Source organism: Mesitornis unicolor, unplaced genomic scaffold (genome assembly GCF_000695765.1).
Source record: "Mesitornis unicolor isolate BGI_N332 unplaced genomic scaffold, ASM69576v1 scaffold39077, whole genome shotgun sequence".
Taxonomy (NCBI): domain Eukaryota; kingdom Metazoa; phylum Chordata; class Aves; order Mesitornithiformes; family Mesitornithidae; genus Mesitornis; species Mesitornis unicolor.
Genome location: NW_010195095.1, coordinates 41,523 through 62,399, shown reverse-complemented (window position 1 = coordinate 62,399; position 20,877 = coordinate 41,523). Strand labels below are relative to the sequence as shown.

At 45.7% G+C, this 20,877-nt stretch overlaps 1 protein-coding gene across 1 annotated transcript in view; it reads left to right on the top strand.

Moving 5' to 3' along the window:
• The window catches only part of MYO7B (myosin VIIB), a 42,394-nt gene that overhangs the window by 11,691 nt on the left and 9,826 nt on the right, over window positions 1-20,877 (top strand). Inside the window, exons 15-39 of the mRNA XM_010188007.1 lie at window positions 642-692; window positions 2,230-2,367; window positions 3,331-3,483; window positions 3,736-3,834; window positions 4,340-4,434; window positions 5,979-6,063; window positions 7,117-7,335; window positions 7,611-7,712; window positions 8,301-8,477; window positions 9,192-9,401; window positions 10,290-10,457; window positions 10,632-10,712; window positions 11,294-11,421; window positions 12,445-12,571; window positions 13,876-13,995; window positions 14,302-14,475; window positions 15,407-15,634; window positions 16,064-16,231; window positions 16,780-16,897; window positions 16,986-17,112; window positions 17,516-17,685; window positions 18,367-18,548; window positions 19,353-19,477; window positions 20,030-20,187; window positions 20,676-20,829. Of these exons, the coding sequence (XP_010186309.1) occupies window positions 642-692; window positions 2,230-2,367; window positions 3,331-3,483; window positions 3,736-3,834; window positions 4,340-4,434; window positions 5,979-6,063; window positions 7,117-7,335; window positions 7,611-7,712; window positions 8,301-8,477; window positions 9,192-9,401; window positions 10,290-10,457; window positions 10,632-10,712; window positions 11,294-11,421; window positions 12,445-12,571; window positions 13,876-13,995; window positions 14,302-14,475; window positions 15,407-15,634; window positions 16,064-16,231; window positions 16,780-16,897; window positions 16,986-17,112; window positions 17,516-17,685; window positions 18,367-18,548; window positions 19,353-19,477; window positions 20,030-20,187; window positions 20,676-20,829 (3,557 nt within the window). The remainder of the gene's footprint in view (window positions 1-641; window positions 693-2,229; window positions 2,368-3,330; window positions 3,484-3,735; window positions 3,835-4,339; window positions 4,435-5,978; window positions 6,064-7,116; window positions 7,336-7,610; window positions 7,713-8,300; window positions 8,478-9,191; window positions 9,402-10,289; window positions 10,458-10,631; window positions 10,713-11,293; window positions 11,422-12,444; window positions 12,572-13,875; window positions 13,996-14,301; window positions 14,476-15,406; window positions 15,635-16,063; window positions 16,232-16,779; window positions 16,898-16,985; window positions 17,113-17,515; window positions 17,686-18,366; window positions 18,549-19,352; window positions 19,478-20,029; window positions 20,188-20,675; window positions 20,830-20,877) is intronic.

Sequence of the window (20,877 nt, the reverse complement as noted above, 5' to 3'; positions counted from 1 at the left end):
TGAGGCATCTGCCAGAAACCCCTCTGCAAAGCCAGGACCTGTTCAGAAGCCAGTACCTGAAGTCCTGTCATACTACACACGTAGCCAGTCTGCTGGGACCGTGACACCAAAGGGTCTCAACTGCCAGGCGGGTCCTGGCCTTTTCCTTCCTGCAGAGGGCTGACAGGCGAGCACGGAGGAGCAAAGAGCTGTGCTGGCACAGACAGATACTCTGTCCCCTGCTCCCAGTGATGCCTGTAGACACAGTCTCACTGCCCTGCACATTGCTGCAAGTTTAGCTCTCTCTCCTGGCCCAGAGGCTTTGTGATGAAGTTCATGATGGCTCGTTATCACAGAATCACCTGTGCTAAGTGGTGCAGGGAGCTTTGTCCTATGCCTCATGAAAATCAGGTTGTGAAGTGCAGTGGGGCTGGAAACAGTGTGGGACAGAACTCAAGTTCTCTGCCCTGCTGTGACTTTCACATACCTTGATTTCCGAGCACTTAACTATGCAGGGTCATAATTGTGTGAAGGTGCTTTTGCTTTTAATGTTTCTGTCTTTGCGTTTTCCTGCCAGGGTACAGAACAGTTGGCTTGCTCTCTTACCTGTTAGCTGTCTATTCTGCTGGCGTTGTTTTCTGATCCTGTCCTTTCTTCCTCAGTCTTTGTCCCACTGTGGCTTCCTGCTGTCCAGAACATCTGGCCATGGACAGGTAAACATCCTGGCATAGAAGAATGTCAGAAGTGGTGTAAGCAACAACAGAGAACTGTCTCAGCATCTCTTAAATGCTATGAGTACCTTCAGGTTAAATATCAGGTCTATCTACGTTGCTCTAATGCTTTTTGTCTCTATAAATATGGTTGTGTTATTGAAAAAAAACCCCAATTTTCCTTACATTTAGAAAATACAGCAGCATGTCAAGAAAGGAGATACTGAATGTGGACTACTGCCCATTTCAAAATGCACAGAAGTTAGCGAAATAACCCTAATAATTTCAATTAGGTTGGACCACCACTGGGAGGCCTAAGCAGCAGGCAAAATGAATAGTGACTGAAGTGCTAGAAGAAACTTTGCTGCTCTGAGGCCTCAGAGCTGCTCTCCTGACTCACCAGGGGAGAAAAGTCACCACCATCTCAACAACAAATCCAGCTTAAACAATGTTATACGTGTGAGATGATGAGGGCACGGGCTTCAGACCTGTGTGGTCATCCCACTGATTTACTCGTACAGCTGAAAGACTTAAGATCTGGGAGTGCAAATTGCTTTTAGCTCATATGCTTGAACACGCATATGCTGTTATCACATCTCTTTCAAACAGATGCTTGCTAGCCCTAAGATGCTACAAGACGTTCCCAGGAGCTGCTTTCCAAACGCATGAGTGTTTGGTCGCTGGAGGGCAGCACCCTCCAAGCAACCACCCTACCTGTATCATGCTGCAATGTCTGTATGGAAAAGGCCGGTGGAGTCCTTTATTTTCACTTGGAATCTGCACTGTTGTCACCGTGATTTAATGTGCCCTTAAAACTTACTAGGAGGTAGAAGCTTAGGCCTGTTATGATGATCTGTGTGTAAAAGACATAAGGGGAGCTGGACAAGCCAGGAGCTAACCGCAGCCAACTGCAGTCCCTCTGGAGTGACACTATTGCAACCCAGGATCAGCGAGATATAAAGCACTCTACATGCAGCCACAAATACAGTGGCTCTTAGCTTATCCTCCAGTGAAAGCTTGCCTTTTCACTGCTTACAATGTTATTAATGAGCAGGGCAATCCGTCATCCTAATCACTGAAGGAATGAGCTGTTCTGGACCTTTAGCATTCCTCGTTAGCTATGAGGTGGCTGCAAAACGTCTGGCCTGGAGGTTATTACTTGGGAATGGCTGTTTCTCACCAAGATTTCAGGCACACACCCATGAATAACAACTTGGGACCCATGTCCCACATTGGACACAGCCCTGCGTGGGACAGGCAGGCCTATATGGGCTTCTGTGGGTGGAATTTGTCCTACCACACCCACCCTCACTGCTAGGACTTAGTGCCCATGTAGGTGAAAGAGCTCAGTGGGGTTTCTTTGCAAGAATAACCCCAAATTAATCAAATACAGATGGCAGATTTAAGTCCTACGTAGGACCTACCTAACATTTTCTGGCGGTTGTGTGATAGTCTCACATGGTACAAAAATACAAAGGTTTCTCAGTTGGCCCTCTGACAGTGAGTGATGCAGCAGCCTGCGTGTGCTTACTCTTCCCAGGGCGCGGATACCACCAAACGTCTCTCTACTCTGGGAGGACAGTTCAAGCAATCCCTGGAAAAGCTAATGAAAATCCTTGAGCAGTGCCAGCCGTACTTCATCCGCTGCATCAAGCCAAATGACTACAAGAAACCACTGGTAACGTTATGACAAGATAAGGTCCTGTCTTTAGTAAACTTTTGGATGAGAAAAAGCTGTCGGCCGCTGTGTAGCATTTTATATCTGTGCTTCGGGCAATAAGAGGTGGAGCACAGGCTGTTACTAGGGTAAAAAGGGTGGTAGGATATGGCATTGTTAATTTATGAAAACAGCTCTGAAAGCATCACAGAGTAATAGATAGCAAAAAAGCACATGGGTGTATTCCTGAGAGGAGTTGTAAAAGCCTTTCCTGCAAAGATAAAGACAAAACTGGGGAGTTTTTAGCCCCTTAACAAGGGGACAAACAAAAACCATTAGGATCCAACAGTGATCGTACTATGAAATAGCTTATGAGAGAGCAGAAGGGCTGTTGGTGTTTGAGAGGGGAGATGTGGCTTAATTTGACACTACAGGAGAAGAGGAGTGAGTTTGTCATGAAGAAGCTTGGCTGGAACTCAAGAGACCCAGTTCCACATTAAAACCTCATGTGGTGCTGGTCAAGCGACTCAATAATTTTTGAAGTGCTGCATGTAGCTTAGTGAGCCTGGTTTTAATCTGCAATGCAAGAAACTAGCAGCACTCACAGTGTGTTTTGCATGGCTATGCCCAAAGGGCCTAAGTTGCTACTGCAGTTATTCACACCCATGAAATGGTATGAACAATTTACTGTTCATCTGAAATTGCACTTCTAGAATTGGAAATGGTTGCTAAAGCCAGACTGAAGCGAAGGGACTGTTTCCACTGCTGATAAGCACACATTTGAAGACCCTTTGGGGTGATTTGTTTCTGCCTGTAATGAATTAAGTTAGGGCACTGAAGAAATAAGACATGCCATTTGGAAAAGCATAGCAGATCATTTTGCAGGCACTCTGAGGCTGGAGATTAATAGATACGTTCTGAGAAATGCTGCATGCATAGCTTCTTTCAGTGCTAGGTCTCCTCCTCATCTGCTTTCCCTTTCAGTTGTTCGACCGGGAGCTGTGTATCAAACAGCTGCGATATTCAGGGATGATGGAGACCATTCGGATCAGGAAAGCTGGCTACCCAATCCGCTACAGCTTTGAGGATTTCTTTGACAGATACAGAGTTCTCCTGCCGTGGGCTCTTCGAGAGCAGGTGTGTTAGCACAAACTCGGTTTCAGGCTAATCTAACTTTTCCTCATGAGACTTTAGTCTTTCCCACCACAGAAAGTTCTTGGCTTATTGCTGGCACAGTTGAGAGAGCTGTCACCACAGTAACTGTGCCCAGAGGTCTGTAAGACCTCATCTGCTTCTGTTCTTTGCCCTCTGAATGCAGGGCAATAGACCCTTACATAGTGTGCTGTGTTTCCAAGCAAGCCTTAACATGACGATGCTTTTGCACATCAGCTGAAGAACGACGCTCGGCAGAGCTCTATTGCCATCTCTGAAGCAGTGCTGGGCAAGGATGACAGCTGGCAAGCTGGAAAGACCAAGATTTTCCTTAAAGTAAGTAGAAAGGACAGTTTATTGCCTCTTCTCCTGACAAACTGGGTACTTCACAGTCTATCTTGACATGCTTGTGCAAGAGTGGGGACCCAGGACTACGTTCTCTTATAGACTCTTGAATCTGAGTAATTTAATGGACACAGCTTGGTTTTGGAGAGGCTAATCCTGCTCCTGTACACCAGTGTTGCAGCTAAAACAGCACAGTGCAATGCACTGGTCTCTGCTCAAGCCTCGAGCATGAAAAGGAACTGGATAGCAGTACACTGGAGCAGGCGTCTTCCTTGTCTATAGCACTCAAAGCAGTCTTACTGCAGGCAGATGACCTGCTTGTTCATGGCTACAGCCAGACGCGGTGTGGTCAGGTGGAGTGCACCCTTCCTACTGCAGCTCCACAAATGTGTTTTAATCTCAAGCCATCGTGCTGATTTGGGGCCTCTTTCAGACCATGTGTCCAGTGTTCAGAAGTTGTGGGGGTGTCTGGCACACCCACACTTTCTTTTTACAGGATCATCATGATACAGTATTGGAGCTGCAACGCCAAAATGTACTCACAGAGAAGGTTCTTCTTATCCAGAAGGTGATGAGAGGATTGAAGGACAGGTCAGTGATCTTACAGAAGGGAATTTGCTTTGCTTTGAAGCAGTAATCTCTGTGGTGCAGTTTAACACACTCTGTTAAGCGCTTTCAAGTATGAAATACATCAGTCCATACCTCCCGCTTGCCCTAAATTCAGTGTTCATCATGTAGTAATACATAGTGCCTCTATGCAGATTTTGCACAAAGGTTTGTTCTGGCTCAGTTTCCTCATTTCCATGATGCTTTTCAAAAGGCAGGGCTGTGGCACTTGCAGCTTGTAAGAAGAGGAAGGGCTGGAAGAACCTAATATTTCTAGTAAACAGGAGGTACCTGGAAAGCAGGAAATCCTCATGCAATCTGTGTCCTTCTCAGAGCTACAAGGACTTTCTTATCTAGGATGCTTTTTTGATACATCACACAGAAGAGAATCAGATAGTCTTGCTCTTTGCCAAAGATTCTTGCATTTTTTTTTAGTTTGAAATATCTTCAGAAGTAAAATTTAGTCACTGGCAAGTAAATGTTTGTCCTCATTAAATGCTTTACATCATGATTTGCACTTATTAATCTTGTATCCCCCAACCAGAACTACAATATAGCACTGAATCCTGGTTTGGTTTCGAAATATTCCCAACAGTAGAGAAGCAAGAGCTGTAAAAAGTGACACAAGTGCCCAAAAACTTCCCCCTTTTTTCCAGGCTCTGCCTGCTATCAAACAGAGTATCACCTCTCCCTAAAAACCTCACCTCACGTGTACATTTAAACTGTCAGAGCTGTGTGCCACTTCTGACAGCCACAGCGTGACAGCTTTTACCATGGGAAGTTCATCTGGTTCAGATGGGCTCCTGGGCCTGGCAGCTGGGGCACTGGGGAGCAAGTGGTCCTCAGATGGGGGAGTTAACTTATCTGGGCTTTTTCAGTTCTTACAGAGCTCTCCTACCACAGCAATGAATTTGCTCTGCAGTTGCTATGAGTATTTTCGCAGCATTAAGGGCAAAGTCAGCTCTGATGTATCAAGGTGGATTAGTAATACTTCTCGCTCATCCTTGCTACTAGCAAACGGATAGCAAAGCAAATAGGAAAACACTTTGTGAGCTCAACTGATTAATGGTGCTGCTTCACTTGCAGAATGAGCTAAGCCTCAGTGAAATCTCCTAAAGCCTTTATTGACAGAAAAGGTCAGGCCAAACAGCCTATTCTGGCCTTCTCATCAGCACGGAGAAAACGTAAGCAGACAAAATGCTTTGAGTGAGGATAACTTTGAAGCTTGTGGTACACAAGGATCTCACCAGACTGATCTTACTGCTGCAACAGAATATTTTTCTTAGGCTACTCAGAAGCAGGATGAACAGCCCTCACCGAGCTTCAGACGTGGCCTGGCAAGATGTCTACTGATTATTAATTTAACGATAGCTTTCCTGGCTCTGGTGTTCCTAGACAGCAGATAAGGCTGAGATCAGACTGCAGACATCCCACACCAGGAAAAAAACCACCACCTTATGTTTTACGATGATCATAAAGAGCAGCCAAAATAACCTATTGCTTGTCTTCTCGCCTGTCTGTCTGCTTAGGAAGCAGTTTCTGAAACAGAGGAAGTCTGCTGTAGCCATTCAGTCAGCCTGGCGCGGCTACTGCTGCCGGAAGGATTTCAGAATGGTAAGAGGGAGGGGTATATATCAAGATATAGAATTCTATACATGTATATACACCCTTGTGACTGTGTGTGTGTGTGTGTGTGTATTTACATACTATGCCCTGCCAGACTGAGTGGAGTATTAGGAATGAAGATATTCACAACTGAAGGGAGAAGAGGCAAGATAGCAGGGTGTAAAGAAGAGTGTAAAGTCCAACGAGGGCTCTGATAGCTTTTAGGGTTTGCTGAACCTCTGACGTTTCTGCTTTCTGGTGAAATAGTAACCCAACTGACCTCTGGCAGGCCTGGCTCCAGCAACTTGATACATGAGTGATCCCACACTTCTTCTAGTCAGGAGTCCAAGGGTAGCACTTGTGCATCACCACCATGCTATGAGCAAAGCGTCTTCCACAGCAAAACTGGGAATCTGTATAAAATTATCAGAAAAATAATTATATCAATCTCACATTAACAAAAAAATTGGCTGATCTTCTATAGATGGTGGGTTTTCTGAGTGAAGAAAGCTACACCATACTAGGGGCACTCACACGTGTATTTGTGTGGCAGGGGTTATTATTAATATACTCCACACGTCCTGTTCACCATGGGCAGGAAGAGAAACTGCCTGTTTCAGCCAGAAACATTTTATATCCTATGTCAGTGATGCAATCCCTGTCTGAAGAGCCACGCCGTTGTCCTATGCTCTGCCTCATCCTTCTCTGCTGCTTCTCTTGGGATTGTCATACCCATCTCTCCAAAGATGTGCCTTTTTCTTTTTTTCTTTTCCCATTCACTTGGCTTTATTTCTGCTCTTTTCTTTCCCTTGTCATAATTCCTTCCATTGTCGCTCACTTCCTGGAGCCACTTTCTAAACAGGTCCCCAAAAGAACTCCATATAGTCTAGTTTTAAAAGCCTACTACAGGCAGAAAATAAAGCAAAAATGGCAGTATTGCATTAGTCTCTTCCGGTGTCTTTATCCAGTTACTGAATTTTCTTATCCTCTACTCATCCACACTTCCTCCCTGTCTCAGTGGTTCTGAACCATAATAATTTGTTTTTCCTCCACTTCCAACAGGTTATGCTGGGTTTTGGACGCCTGCAGGCCCTCTACCGGAGCCGACAGCTCGCTAAACAGTATGAAACAACCCGGGCTCATATCATCAGGCTTCAAGCCATGTGCCGTGGGTATCTAATGCGTCAGAAAATAGCAGAGCAGAAGAAAGCTGCATGTGTTATACAGGCATATGCAAGAGGCATGTTTGCTCGCCAGATGTACCAGAGGATGAAGAGGGAGGTATGCTCACAGATACCTCGTGAACATGTCGTTTCTGTGAAGTTCTGATAGAGATTTAATGACCAGCAAGTGTTGCCATAGGATAGCACTGGATGTGGATATTTACTTCAGGATATTTTATTTGGAGCCTGTGACCTGTTCCCTAAAATGCCAAATCTAGAACTAACTCCACACTGGCATAAAGTCCTGGTGTGGCCAGCTTGTTAATGGCAAAGGGAGCTGGCTCAGCAGCTGTGGGAACACTCACAGAGCAGTCCTGTTGTCCACAGAACAAGTGCAAGCTGGAGGCCAGGAATATCCGCTTGGAAGAAGAGCAGCGTCTCATCCAAGTCCTCGGACCAGTGAAAGCAAGGGAAGAAGCGATGAGATTAGAGAAGGTAAGTGTGTTGGCAGAGGAACACTGCTATGGTCCTTGGCTGACAAGGTGGCTTGCCCCGCTCACACCTGTGGACTTGCTCAGAAATCTGAGCAGTGCTATATTTTAATAAAAAGTAGACATGGTTGTAAACCTATTTGTAACAACGCTTCAGAAATGGGATGAGGCAAACACAGGCACATTTCTGTGTGCTGTATAAGCTGGCACTTTAGCCAAACATAGGCAATGCTATTACACAGCCCCCTGACGCAAAACATTTTTCAGTTTTAAGTAACGTGGGATTTTCTGCTGTGACAAGTTCTGTATTTTCCCTGTATTATCTCTTGTTGAGAAAGCTATTGAAGAATTGCACACCATTACCAATAAGCCAGCAGTCTCTAAGGACAGCCGTAAGAGCAAGGCCCTGCTGCTGATGTGCTAGGTCTCTGTGACTGCTTAGCACAAGCAACATTTGGCTTCACCTTTGGTCACTAGCAGAGCTGGACCTCGCTGTTGTAACACCTCTGTAGTGGTGTTTCATCCTCGCACCCATGCATTCATTCTAGCAAGTGATGTTCCAGTCGTGCTTAACCAGCTTCTGTGTTTAAAGGAACACCTGGCTACTCTGGAGAGAGAGGAGGCAGAAGAAAGACAAAGGAGGAATGCTCTTGCCAATAAACCGACAAATCAGGATATTATCAGCGACCAGGAAATGGTGGACAAAATTTTTGGGTTTTTACCTTCTATGATCGGAGGCCAAGAAGGACAGGCTCCTCTGGGCTTTGAGGTACAGAGCTGCAGACTGGTAACGGGTCACGTTCATCCCTCGTTAAGTCCACTGACTTTGTTGGGCCACATCAGTGGTCAATTCTGTGTGATGATCTCCTGTACAGCAAAGGAATCACCCCAATTAGTCATCCAGACAGTCCCTTTGGGGTCTGCTTTCAGAGGTCAGTTCCCAAAAGTTTTTGGTCACGTGCAGTTTGGGGACTATGTGTCTTCAAAAGCTACTGCACATTTGTTTCTCTAGCTCAGAAGACCCTCACCAAATAGTACCATTCCCTGCATTTTGGCACCAACCACACGTTCTGCTGACGGTGCTCTCAGCGATTTCCCAGCTGCAACAAGCTGGAAGTTCATCACCCAAGTTACCCCATGTTCTTAAAAGCAAAATTTGAGATATACTCGTCCTGACAGCTGTGGAGGGTGGAACTGGGTAGGGAGAGGCGGGCAGAATGGTCTGGGTTTGTGCAGGATGTGAGCAATGAGATGGCACCCGGATTTTCCATCAGCAATGTTCTTGCTGAAGACCAAGACAGGAAGGTCATCTGGTACTGATGCATCTTAGGACAGGCTCTGGTAGCAGCTGAGTATGGCTTTGGGGTTAGATAGAAAGCCACATTCTGGAGGATTATAGCCAAGGGAAAAAAAAAAAAGAACATAAATAAGAATATCAGAGTGCAGGGAACAAAATTACGCTTCTTCCTCATGTTCTGCACAGGACTTGGAAACAAAGCCTAACAAGCTGGACGAGGTGGACCTGGACATGGTTCCCATGAGCGTGGAGCTAGAAGAGGAAGCAGATGGCTTGGAAGACTACACCTTCCCTAAGTTTGCAGCTACTTATTTCCAGGGGTCATCTACACATACACATATCCGGAGACAGCTGCGACACCCACTACTCTACCACGATGACAAGGACAACGTCCTGGTATCTTGTTTTTGTTGTTGAACCTGCTCCCTCCATAGCTCTGGCTTCTACAGCTCCCCTCCTCCTTGGGTCCCCTCGCCTCTGGCACAGCCCTGGGAACCACAGCCAAGCAGACAGACCTAAGCACTTACATGAAAGTAGTGGTTCCCATCAGCATTTTTTGGTGCTTTGCAGGCAGGCACCTCACGCAGATAGCTGCCATGCACAGGATCTCTGGTCACCTTTAGTCTTCCTAAAGGGGGAACTCTGAGGCTTGTTTTGACTTCTCCAGATACCCTTTGGGGATAAAAACCAGCCTGGGGAGAAGTAGCAGCAGAGCTCTCCCATCTCTCTGCACTCGTTAGGGTTGCTGCTCTGTGACTTAGGACAGAAGGGAAAGGCCTAGATCTCCAATTTTCCTGTTGATTGAGAAGGTGAGCTCTTCTCGATGCTAAGAAGACTTGGAGGATCCCATGCTGCAAAAACTTTGCTATTACTTGGCTTTCTAGTTCTGGGCATGGGAGCTCTTGGAAGGGCTCACTCCACTGCTTGTCTGTCCAGGTGGGTAAATGCAGAGCGTAGTTCAGCCGAGGTTTCTCTGCCTCACTCCAGCCACAGCACGTCTGCACGGTGCCGATGAAGGGAATGGTGAGAGCTCAGCAATCGCAGAGCAAATCTGACATTCCCACTGGAGCTGCACCCGCTTCCTTTAGCACGAGAGCATCGTGAATGTTGATCTCATGTTGCTTGACATGAAAGTAAACTTCTGATGTAAACAGTGGGAGGAGATGGAAATTTTGACAGCTTGGATTGGGTGAAGGAAGAAAATGCTCTCATCTAGATAGGAAGAAACGGCAGGAGGCCGTTGGTTCTCTTGGCAGCTCTTGACTGTTCTTTCTGCCACTACAGGCTTCTCTGGTCGTGTGGGTCATCATCCTGCGGTTCATGGGGGACCTGCCAGAGCCAGTTATGTTTGCCAAGAATGCCACCATCAAGAGTGGCTCTGTGATGACACAGATATACGACACACTTGGCAGGAAAAACCAGATCCAGTTCAGGAACGACAGCCCAAATATGGTGAGAGAGGCAGAATATGTTTGTATTTTCTTTTGCTTTCCTTGGTTTCTGTGCTATTCTACCAAGAATGAGAAAAGCAAAGGAAACATCTCCATGTGAGCGTCTTTCCTTCCTTCATGAATCATTCTTGCTGTGCACTAAACTGATTTCCTGAAATGGCAATGTGTGTTGTAGAGAGAAAGCAGAAAGGATAACAAGATTTCCAAGGGAATCTCTTCCCTGAAGCTGAAACGGTCATCCAAGCTGACAGGGAAGGTAAGAGGTGGAAATACATTGCTTCCACTAAGTCTTTTTGCCTGTAACCCTGTCTTCACCTCCTGACAGCAACCCCCCTGCTGGGAACCTGTTCCACTGCCAAGCCAGTGCAGCCCTGTGTATGGAATACCTGGTGTATGGGGTGCCTGGTGTAGGGGATGCCTGGTACACTGTTCTTCTTTGAAAACTATCTGCATATACGCCGTTGTTGTTTGTTCCCTGGCAGATCCACTTCACCCCTTCCTGTTGAAGAGTGGCCTCTGAGCACAGGGAACAATTTATTATTGAGAACTTGTGGTATTACAGACCAGTTTGCCCAAAGTCCTGAGCAGACTGGGAACCACCATGTGCTCAGGGCTGTAAGGGACAGTACAAGAACGTTCTCCTAGCCAGTAACAGCGCTGTTACACTGCACTTTGTGAGTTAGTTTGAGCGAGGGGGAAATACGGTCTGTTCCTAACTGTTCCTTCACTAAGCAGAAAGAGTTTTAACCAGAAGGCTAGAGAAGGAATGTCTCATTTCTGGGAGAGCTGCCTGGTAAGGGAGAAGGTTTCTCGCACACTCTGCTCGGTTTCTTCCAGGTGACAGACCAGCTGAGAGGTGGAGAAGAGGCTTTCCAGGAGGACAGCTCCATCTCCGAGAGACCTATGTCCAACCTAGAAAAAGTGCACTTCATTATTGGCAATGCAATTCTGCGCCCTGCCATCAGGTAGGAGATTTGTACACCTCCTTCATAGGACCTGGCACTCATTACATCAAGGAAATCCAGCATCCCCTTTGCACAGTGCTGGGGCATTTCCAAAAGGCTGGAAATGTCTCACGTTTCTCTCTGGGGATTCCTGACCGAAAGCCCAAGCTAATCCCACGGAGCTCAGACTGTAGGCCACAGCTCTTTGGAGGATGGGTCGCCTTCATCAGTGGGGACAGAGAATGACTCACTGCCTTTTCTCGTATCTTCATCTCATAGTTTAGGTCAGCTGCCTCCACGGTTGGCTTTCTGAATACCCCAGAGATACGCAATGGGGCGGAGCGTGTCCTATCTGGGAACAATTCCCTCATCCACCTTGTGTCCTCCCACTCAGACTTGCCAAACGTGTGTTCCAAGAGTCCAGAAAATGTAACATGATTTTCACATGGCAGTTCTGTTTGTATGCAGATTTTCCCATCCATTTCCCACATGTCCTTGCTGCAGTCAACCTGCATTTTCAGCAGCTCACTCTGAAGCACCCTTTCTTCTGTTCCTGTCCAAGGACTCACTCCAAGTTCAGTAAAAATATACAATTAAGCAGAATGTCCCTCTATCCTTATCCCAAAATCCACATATGAGCAGACAAGAGAGATGAGATACAAGCCACAGAGGGCTTAGAGCAAGTCCCACATGCAGAGGGTTGGCAGTGCCATTTCACAGCTGAATGACCCGGCAATCGTTATCCCTGCACAGTCCCCCTGCTTGTCACAGGAGCTAATCCAGCATGGGAACTGCACTTGAACTGCTCGAGTGACAAGGGGCGACAAGGGGCACTTACGTACGTACACCTTGAGCCTCTTCCTGCCAAAGCCAATGACACAGCTATTTCCCAGGATACATTACAGGTGGTAACCTAGCTCACACGGTTAAACCTCGCTCAGATCCCCTCAGATCTGCAATCGTGCCAAGCTTGCAGTGGAAACGTAGCCAAAGCCAGCTCAGACAGTGAATCATTATCTGCTGCTTTCACATGTTTTATTACAGAGATGAGATTTATTGCCAGATCTGCAAACAACTCACTGAAAACAGCAACAGGAGCAGCTATGCTCGAGGCTGGATCCTTCTGTCACTTTGCCTTGGTTGCTTTCCTCCTTCAGACACATTTGTGAAGGTACTACCAACCTTTCCTACAGCAGCTTAAGTGCCTTAGCTGATCTGCTTTCTTGTGAATTTTGTGTCTGGATACAAATAGCCACATCAACCATTTAGCTGCCATAGCCACGGTGATGTGATTTTAGCAGAAACTATCTTGTCTCATGCTTATCTGGGAATTTAAATAAACGATTGCTGTATTCATATTTAATTCTTTTTCATTATTCACTATACAGGTCAGGTTCTGTTGCTGATCACAGCACTCTGTGATCTGCAGAGAATCTGGCCAGTTTTATCATCTCCAGGTCTTCCTTTCCAACAGTTAAAAGCTGTCTCAGTTATAATCCTAGTGATTAAATATTCTTGGGAATCCAGTATAAAAATCACTCCTCATATTTTACCAGTTCTTACCCTACAAAATCTGATATTTAGGTTTTTGTCCTCATTTTCTTCAATCCGTTCATTTCCAAATGTAAATGGATGATAAATCCAGTTCATCACAGAAAAACAGTCAAAGCAAGCCAACACAACCCATGGCTCAAACTTGGCATCAGCCTTCCTCAGAGTTCTCAGAGGCAAACCGAATCCATAGATATCCCTGGATCTTCAGCTTTGCTTTACTGACACCCTAGCCCAAACAATTAATCTAATGATAAATTTTGCCAAGTGGCCACTACTTGAAGCAAACAAGACACAAACAAACAAGACATTTTCATAAATCCATACCTGATCTCTAGGAATATTCTTCATTATTAATAACCAGGTGACTGACCCATGCTTGCCCTAAATACAAGTATGTAAATACAAGTCCACGCTTATACCATGTCCTGCAAAAGCTTGGTTTGTCCAATCATCCTCTTCCAATGTCCAATCTTAACCATGGACTTAAACTCTTGATATTACCTGAGAACTTAGTAAAACTAAAAGTACCCATAACATGCTCTAACAGGCAACTAGTCCTCCGCCCAGAGCTTCAGTTCATACAGTGTCACAAGACTCCAGGCTCTTCAATTGGAAACACCAACCCTTGATCTAACCCCATCAAGAGTGAAGTCTCCACTGTCTAATATTCACCATACAGTTAAACAGCAAATAGACTGACACAAGCCTTCCCCTTTAGTCTAAAAGCTTTGCAGAATGAGGGAAAACTTGGTGTCTCAAACCTCCTTTTCCAAAACACTAATCCCAACCCGAACCTTTAACACTTTCTGGTGAACCATAAGCTAACTGATCATTCTAATCTGGTCTAATAACTACAGCAGGTTTCTAGTGTTTGATGAGGTTTGGTGTTTCCTAACTCTTTCTTATGCTCTGTGTATATAGTACCTGTTGAATTTCATCCACCATGGGCCCACGGGCTATGCACCGTACTGTGCTGAACGGCTCAGACGTACCTATGTCAACGGAGCACGGACTGAACCTCCGAGCTGGCTGGAACTTCAGGTAGCGACTCCCTCTTTGATAATTTATATTGATCTGTGCTATTTTATGTGGATTGTATTTGCTAACCTGTGCTGACAGATCTTCCCTAAGGAGGGAACTTGATTTCAGTGCTGCTCCAGGGCTGTAACTTACATTTAAGACTCACCATGCACTGAAGAAACTGTGTGGGCGTTGGAGATTCACTTCAAGATTGTTGGCTAGGGTGTACAGTGTGTGAAGTTCTTAAATTTAAACGCCTTCTTCATTCTTCACAGAAAAATAACTTTTCCCCATAACTTCTTTTTCTCATTTGACTCTGACCTACAGGCAACAAAGCAGAAGAAACCCATTATGTTTAATGTCACCCTGATGAATGGCCAAAGCATCACTGTCCCTGCAGACTCTGCTTCCATTGCCAAAGAGATCTGCCAGTTCATAGCAGATAAAACCAAACTGAAGGATGTGTTTGGTTTTTCACTCTACATTGCTGTGTTTGACAAGGTAAAGTGTAGAAAAATAGAATTAAAGCTCCCTTCTCTTTCTGTGGAGTTGCCGCTGTCCACGCAGCCTCACTGAAGACTCCCTCTGACTTCTGGAAGCATCCCCACCCAGTCCTATGCTCAGATCAAATCTGTTCTGAATCCCAGATGAATCTCAAGACCTGATCATCCTGTTCTGCCTCTCTGCTGGCAAACCACTAGGCAATTCCTGCGGCAGGCCTGCGAGGTTTCCTGTGCCAGGTCACACAACTGCCTGGTGTCCCTGCTCCCCTGCACAGGCAGTAGGAGCACTGTGGTCTCCTGCTGTGTTTTGGGATCCCACTTGCCCGTCACGCATGCAGCGTGCAGAACTGCTGGGACAGGGTGAAACTGGGTCTGACGTGCCCAAAGGCAGATTTCCCACCTGCTCTGCTGCACATAACTTGTCCTGCTGCTGATGCAGCCCCTATTGTGTGGCATTGAAAGCCAAGGTCCCTGCCAGGCTGCTGCTGTTAGCTCCCATGCTGTTATTTTAGCCTCTCCTTCCCTTTGCTTTTTGTTACAGTAATGCCATAAAACAGCCATCCCAGCAGGATGACATCTTGATGCTCATAGTTAGGCACCAATAGCAAAGAAATTAATTCAGAGATGGATTTTTTGTTAAGATTACAGCAACCTGCATGCGCTCTTAAGGGGATATACAAGAGGAAAAGAAAGTACAAGGTGACAAATAGAAGATTGCAAACTGCTTTGTCTTACCTTCCAGTTTATTTTTCCCAATACCATCCCTGTGCATAAAAATACACGCATTTACCACAGTATAACTTGCACATCCATCTGCTTACCTTTCCAGAGTTTTTCTTGCTGTCAGGAGACCAGGAGTTTTGGCTTTCTGGTCCTTCCCTCGGATCCGAAGCAGACATGCCAGTAAATTCAGTGTCCCTTTGTTTCAGGTCTGGTCACTGGGTGGGGGACGAGATCATGTCCTGGATGCCATCTCTCAGTGTGAGCAGCTAGTGAAGGAGCGGGGCACACACGAGCGCAACGCGCCCTGGAGACTTTACTTCCGGAAGGAAATATTTACACCCTGGCACAACTCCCAGGAGGATCCCATCAGCACTGATCTCATATACCACCAAGTCATTCGCGGCATCCGGTTTGGAGAGTACCGCTGTGAGAAGGTGGGTCTCCTTCATCATCCTCCTGAAGGAGGAAACCGCATTAACATTTCCCACATTAAAAAGCAGGAAGATGAAGGATGTTTCTAGTGGCTGTGAGCAACCCTTCCCTTCTTAATGGACAGTTCTTGTCCAGGGGATTGTGCCAGCTGTAATTAATACTTTCTTGTTTCCTGCAACTTTCAGTTCATGTGGCAGCTGGAGCCATATCCAACATGTCCAGAGGGGCAATTTAGGTCCTTTTAAAGTATCTTTGCTAGTAATCTCTTTGCAGCTATGATTGTGTGAAGTTCACCCCTCCATATGCTGGATGACTGTGAAGAGTTATCTAGACAAAAATGGAGAAAATCCCATTCCTAAACTGGCTTCAATGTTGAACAAAGCTATCTGGACTTTGTGACATCTTCCCTTTTCATGGAATAATTGTTTCAGGAGGAGGATTTGGTGGAGATAGGTGCAAAATATTGTTACATCCAGTTTGGAGATTCCATCCACAATGAACTTGTGCAGAAGGTGCTCCACGACTGTATCCCAGTGAAACAGTTGAAGTCCAAGCCTCTGGAAAAGTGGGTGAGCCTCATAACCTACGCACATGCTAAGGTAAGAGGTTTGTCTGGATAACCACTCGCTTCTGCTTCTTCTACCATTTCCTTCTATGAAATGTTTTTTCTTCCCTGTTGAGGGAAGAAGGAAAAACATCTCAGTTTGTATATCCCAAATAGTTAAATAAGACTAGGAGAGCAAAAAGCCTCTCCACTCACTCTTCTTCCTAACAGGGGGCAGAATGAAAAAGCACATTTCAATCTCTGAACAGGGTATCATCTTTTAAGGCTGTCTGTCTTACATCTGACAATTGAGTCAGGATGGGCATAGAATGGAATGATGAATTATTTCCACGGCACCCAAAGCATCTTAGCCTCTGGACAGCTCCATGGGTGGGGATTTGAGGGAAATTTGGGATCCACATGCCTGCATGTAGCTTGGGCCCCTGGAGGCTGTTTCTGATTTGGCTTTCTCCAGGTACCCTTCACACCAGTGACAGCAGAGGGTTGTTGGGAACCTCTGGGATCAGGTCTGCTCTTTATTGTTGGCAGATCATGCAAACCAGATTGCACTGAGAAAACCTTGGGTATCTTTTTCTATTGCAGGCCCCATACACACAGGACCGTCTCTCCCGTCAGGCTGTGAAGGAACAACTTGTAGATTTTGCTCGCTTTCAGTGGCCTTTGCTTTTTTCCCGATTTTTTGAAGTCACTAAGTTTTCAGGTAATGTCTAGAAGTGGCAGACAGATATAAGATCAATAGAGGAGGACTTGTATAGCATTGATAAGGGGTTTTTTTCCTGCATTTTTAGGTCCCAGCTTACCCAAGAACCGCTTTATCGTCGCCGTAAATTGGAAAGGTATTTGCTTCTTGGATGAGTCAGAAAAGAGGCTCCTTGAGCTGACCTTCCCAGAGATAACTGGCATCCACACCAACAGGTGAGTGCCCCAGAGAGACAAGATCTGAAGAAGGCATCTCTGCCCATATTCAGAAAGGGTCTTCCATGTAGGAGGGAGGTGTGCATTCTCTGTTGTCCTCCTGGGTGATTTGATCAGATTTATTAATAATTTTATAATAATTTTAATTAGTTGCCCAATTCCTCCAAAAGAAGGCTGTTCTTTTGTCTATAATGAGGCATGTTCATACAAAACATGGTGGAGTCCAGAGCGAATCTGAACCACTTCAGTCCTTCACACATACCAATTCACGAGAGGGCAAATCTAGAACGTCCAGTACTCACCGTAAGGAGTGGTCTGCAAGGGGCTGTGGGTGCCTTGGCTGTGACTGCAGGTGGGTCTGTAAGTTTTTCAGACACTCTGGTAACTACTGAATAACACCCAGGGCAGTGAAGTCGTTCGGACAGAGTTGCACTCTCATCACACTTCGTGCCGAGGAGTTTGTCCTGACGTCTGTGAACAGCGTTGTCATCGCTGAGCTGGTGGTCATGTTCCTGGAAGGGCTGAAGAAGAGATCACCATTTGCTGTGGCAATGCATGAGAAAAAATCCCAAGGTAAGTCCTATAACTTTACTACAGGGTAGTGAAGAAATCTTGAAAGAACCTACAGCCCTTGTTTGAAAGACATTAAAGTGGGGGAACTTCAGCAAAAGTCCCTTTGCTCCAGGGGGAATGCAGAGTGATCAGCACAGCCATACAGAGCATAAGGCAATGTGATTCAATGCCTTGGCATACACATTACCTTCCCTTCTCCCTTCTACTTCTTTGCGTATTTTATTTAGATATTACAGTGTCCAACAACTCAGCCTTATAGTAGAGAGTTGGATGTGGCCTTCCTGGAAATACTTTCACAGAGGTGGTAAACTGGAAGATTCTGTGGAATATAGCTGGCTGGAACAGACATGAGGGGATTAGGATGTAAACATTAACTTCACCTACTTACAACTAGGGAGTTTCTTTCCTGGCTTTGCTGCCAGTTCCAGACACAAATTCAGCATCCATTGGAATCAAAGGGAGCTCTGTCATTGCTCTCAGTAGATCAAAGGCTGTCAAATGACATTTAAGTGATTTCTCTGAAGTGTTACTGGATGATTAGCTGTATTTACACTAATCACTTTCTACCACTAATTGAATTCAAGACTTGAAAATACAATTCCCCTGCCTCTCACATTGCAATCCCTTTGCGTTTTCTTGGGCTGTCAAGACTGAACAGTACTCCCTTATTCTCTTTTCCAGAAGACCCTGCCATCCTGTCCTTCAAGAAGGGAGACTTGCTGATCTTCACCGAAGACAAAAGGCTGGATGCAAACTCTGGCTGGATATGTGCCCAGAATGAAAGGACAGGCAGAACAGGGAATGTGTTTCTGGAAGAGATCTACATCATTCCTTCTCTCACAAAACCCTCTAGTCAAGTGCTGGTAAGAAAAGCTGAGCACTCTCTTTGAAGAGACTGGAAGATAAACGATAAGAACAGAATTAAATATGATTGAATTTATGACTGGAAGTTAATTGTTCCTCCAAGTCAGACAAGTTCTTTATCTCCCATTGAAGCAATGCATTTCATTCTGTCCTGTCTTAGAACAAAACTAAACCTAGCCTAAACTCTAAGAAGACTGCAGATGCACAAAAGCAATGACTTTAAAAATAACAGTTCATCCACCATGAGGGATTTCTTTGTCTGGAATTGGCAGCAATGAATGGAAACGGGTGTGCAGTTGAATTTTCCTGTTCTCACACTGGGCTTGACTGGTGATCACACATTAGATCTCAAGGGAAGCTCTAACTGCAGCAGGTTGCTTTAAAAGAACATAGGTCTTTGAGGGAGCCAACACAAAGTTTCCCATTGATCCCTCTGCTAACAATTCTGTCTTCAGTTCTGGAGACCCAGTATATTGGATGCTGTGCTAACAAGTAAAAAGCTGAAAAAGTTGTGGAAAAGCACACCAATGGTTAGCAGGTCCACTTTTAACAAGTGTTATGCTTTGGATAATCACACACATTTTGATGGCTGCTACTGTTGCATCTATGGAAGTTACTTCTTTAAGTCTCCTACTCCCAATTCTTTCTTGAGTCTCTGAAAGATGCTTCTCAGGGGACAGAAGGTCTCCTGCAGCACAGAGCACTCCAGCTCAGTACACACCATCTGCATGTATGTGCTAACACCTGACAGCGTGTGCAGACCAGTGTCCATGGGACACCTCTACATGGCTTTGTCATTCCAGAGTTTGCTGATGATGTCTCCAGACCAGAGGAGAACTTCCCAGAACTCCTACATGGACGAACCTGATGAAGAGGATCTCAAAGTGAAGCCTTACACCCTGGAAGAGTTTTCCTATGAACATTTCAGGTGAAGCTCCCTGTGTAGTGTGCAGCCTAGGAAAGTTCTTGCTGATCTTCAGTGATCCTTAAAGCCCAGGATGTAATGGCATCTCCCATTTCTGGTGTGGTTCCTTCTCTTTGCTCCCTGTAATTAAGTGTGAATGTGGATGTCCAGAGATTTTGGCATGTGGCATACTTGTATCTTTTGTCTGCAGAAATGCAAAGGGTAGGGTAGAAGAACCCCAGTCAGACTTACTGCTTTCCAGCAGGCCTTATTCTTACTTTTCTCACCTTCCTCAGCACTTACCAGCTAGTGAGGATGCACAACATCTCAGGTCTCAGATGGGAGCAAGGGAAAAATTAGTCTTCTAAAATCTCTGTTCTTTTTGCAAGTCTTCTCCCTTCTGGATGTGTGAGAAACTACACTTTCCTGTTCTTGACCTGCATAATCAAAGGAGATATGCGATCACTGTCTTGGGAAAGAACGTGCTTAGAGATAAGTCTTTGTGCTAACGACCTCCTACACTCACAGTAATCCTGATCCAGTGATTTTGTATTACCTGCATTTGTCTTTGTCCAGAACCCCTGAGAAGGAATCCATCAGCAAAGCCGTCCTCCAGAAATCCCGCGGGCGCAGTCAGCTGTGGGCACACTCGAAGGAGCCCTTGAAACAGCCCTTGCTGAAGACAGCGTGCACAGACCCTGATCTTCGGGACTTGGCTTGTCAGGCCTTCACTGATATCCTTTCCCTCTTGTCTTTGGGACCTGAGAACACTCAGGGGAAGGAAGAGCTAACTACCTCCACTAAACTCACCTCCGTTCAGATACCACATCCACGTTACAGGGGATACATTTACATCAAGGTGGGGATGACTTAGCATTGTTTCCCTTGTCTACAGAGGCAAGTTTCCTGCTCTCTCCCAGTGCCCCACAACTCCCAGTGGCTCACTTAACTGAGAACATGGTTTAGGAGTGAGTGAGGTTTACTGCATATGCCCAAAGCAAGCAGCTAATACAGTACAAATCACAGCAAAGCAGCGACTGCTGTGCAGAGAAAGGGGTAGGGGCCAGGCAGGGGATATGTTGCAGACCCTCCTCCCAGTACGTGCCACTTAGACATCACCAGAGTCACTAACAGCAAATCACAGAAACATGGTAGGATCCAGGTGAGGCTTCACATTTACCTTCCAAAATGGGCCTGCTTCTGTCCTTAACGGTACATTCACCCATCATGAAATTCATGGGGGACTACCCCTCGAAACACGCACACTCATCGGTGGAAGTCACTGACCAGATATTTGTAGCTGCTATCCAGGAGGAGGTCCTGCGGGATGAGATTTACTGTCAGATTATGAAGCAGCTGACTGAGAACAGAAACAGGTACTTGGCTGTGTGTGAACATCCTGCTCCTGCAGAGCCAGGGCTCAG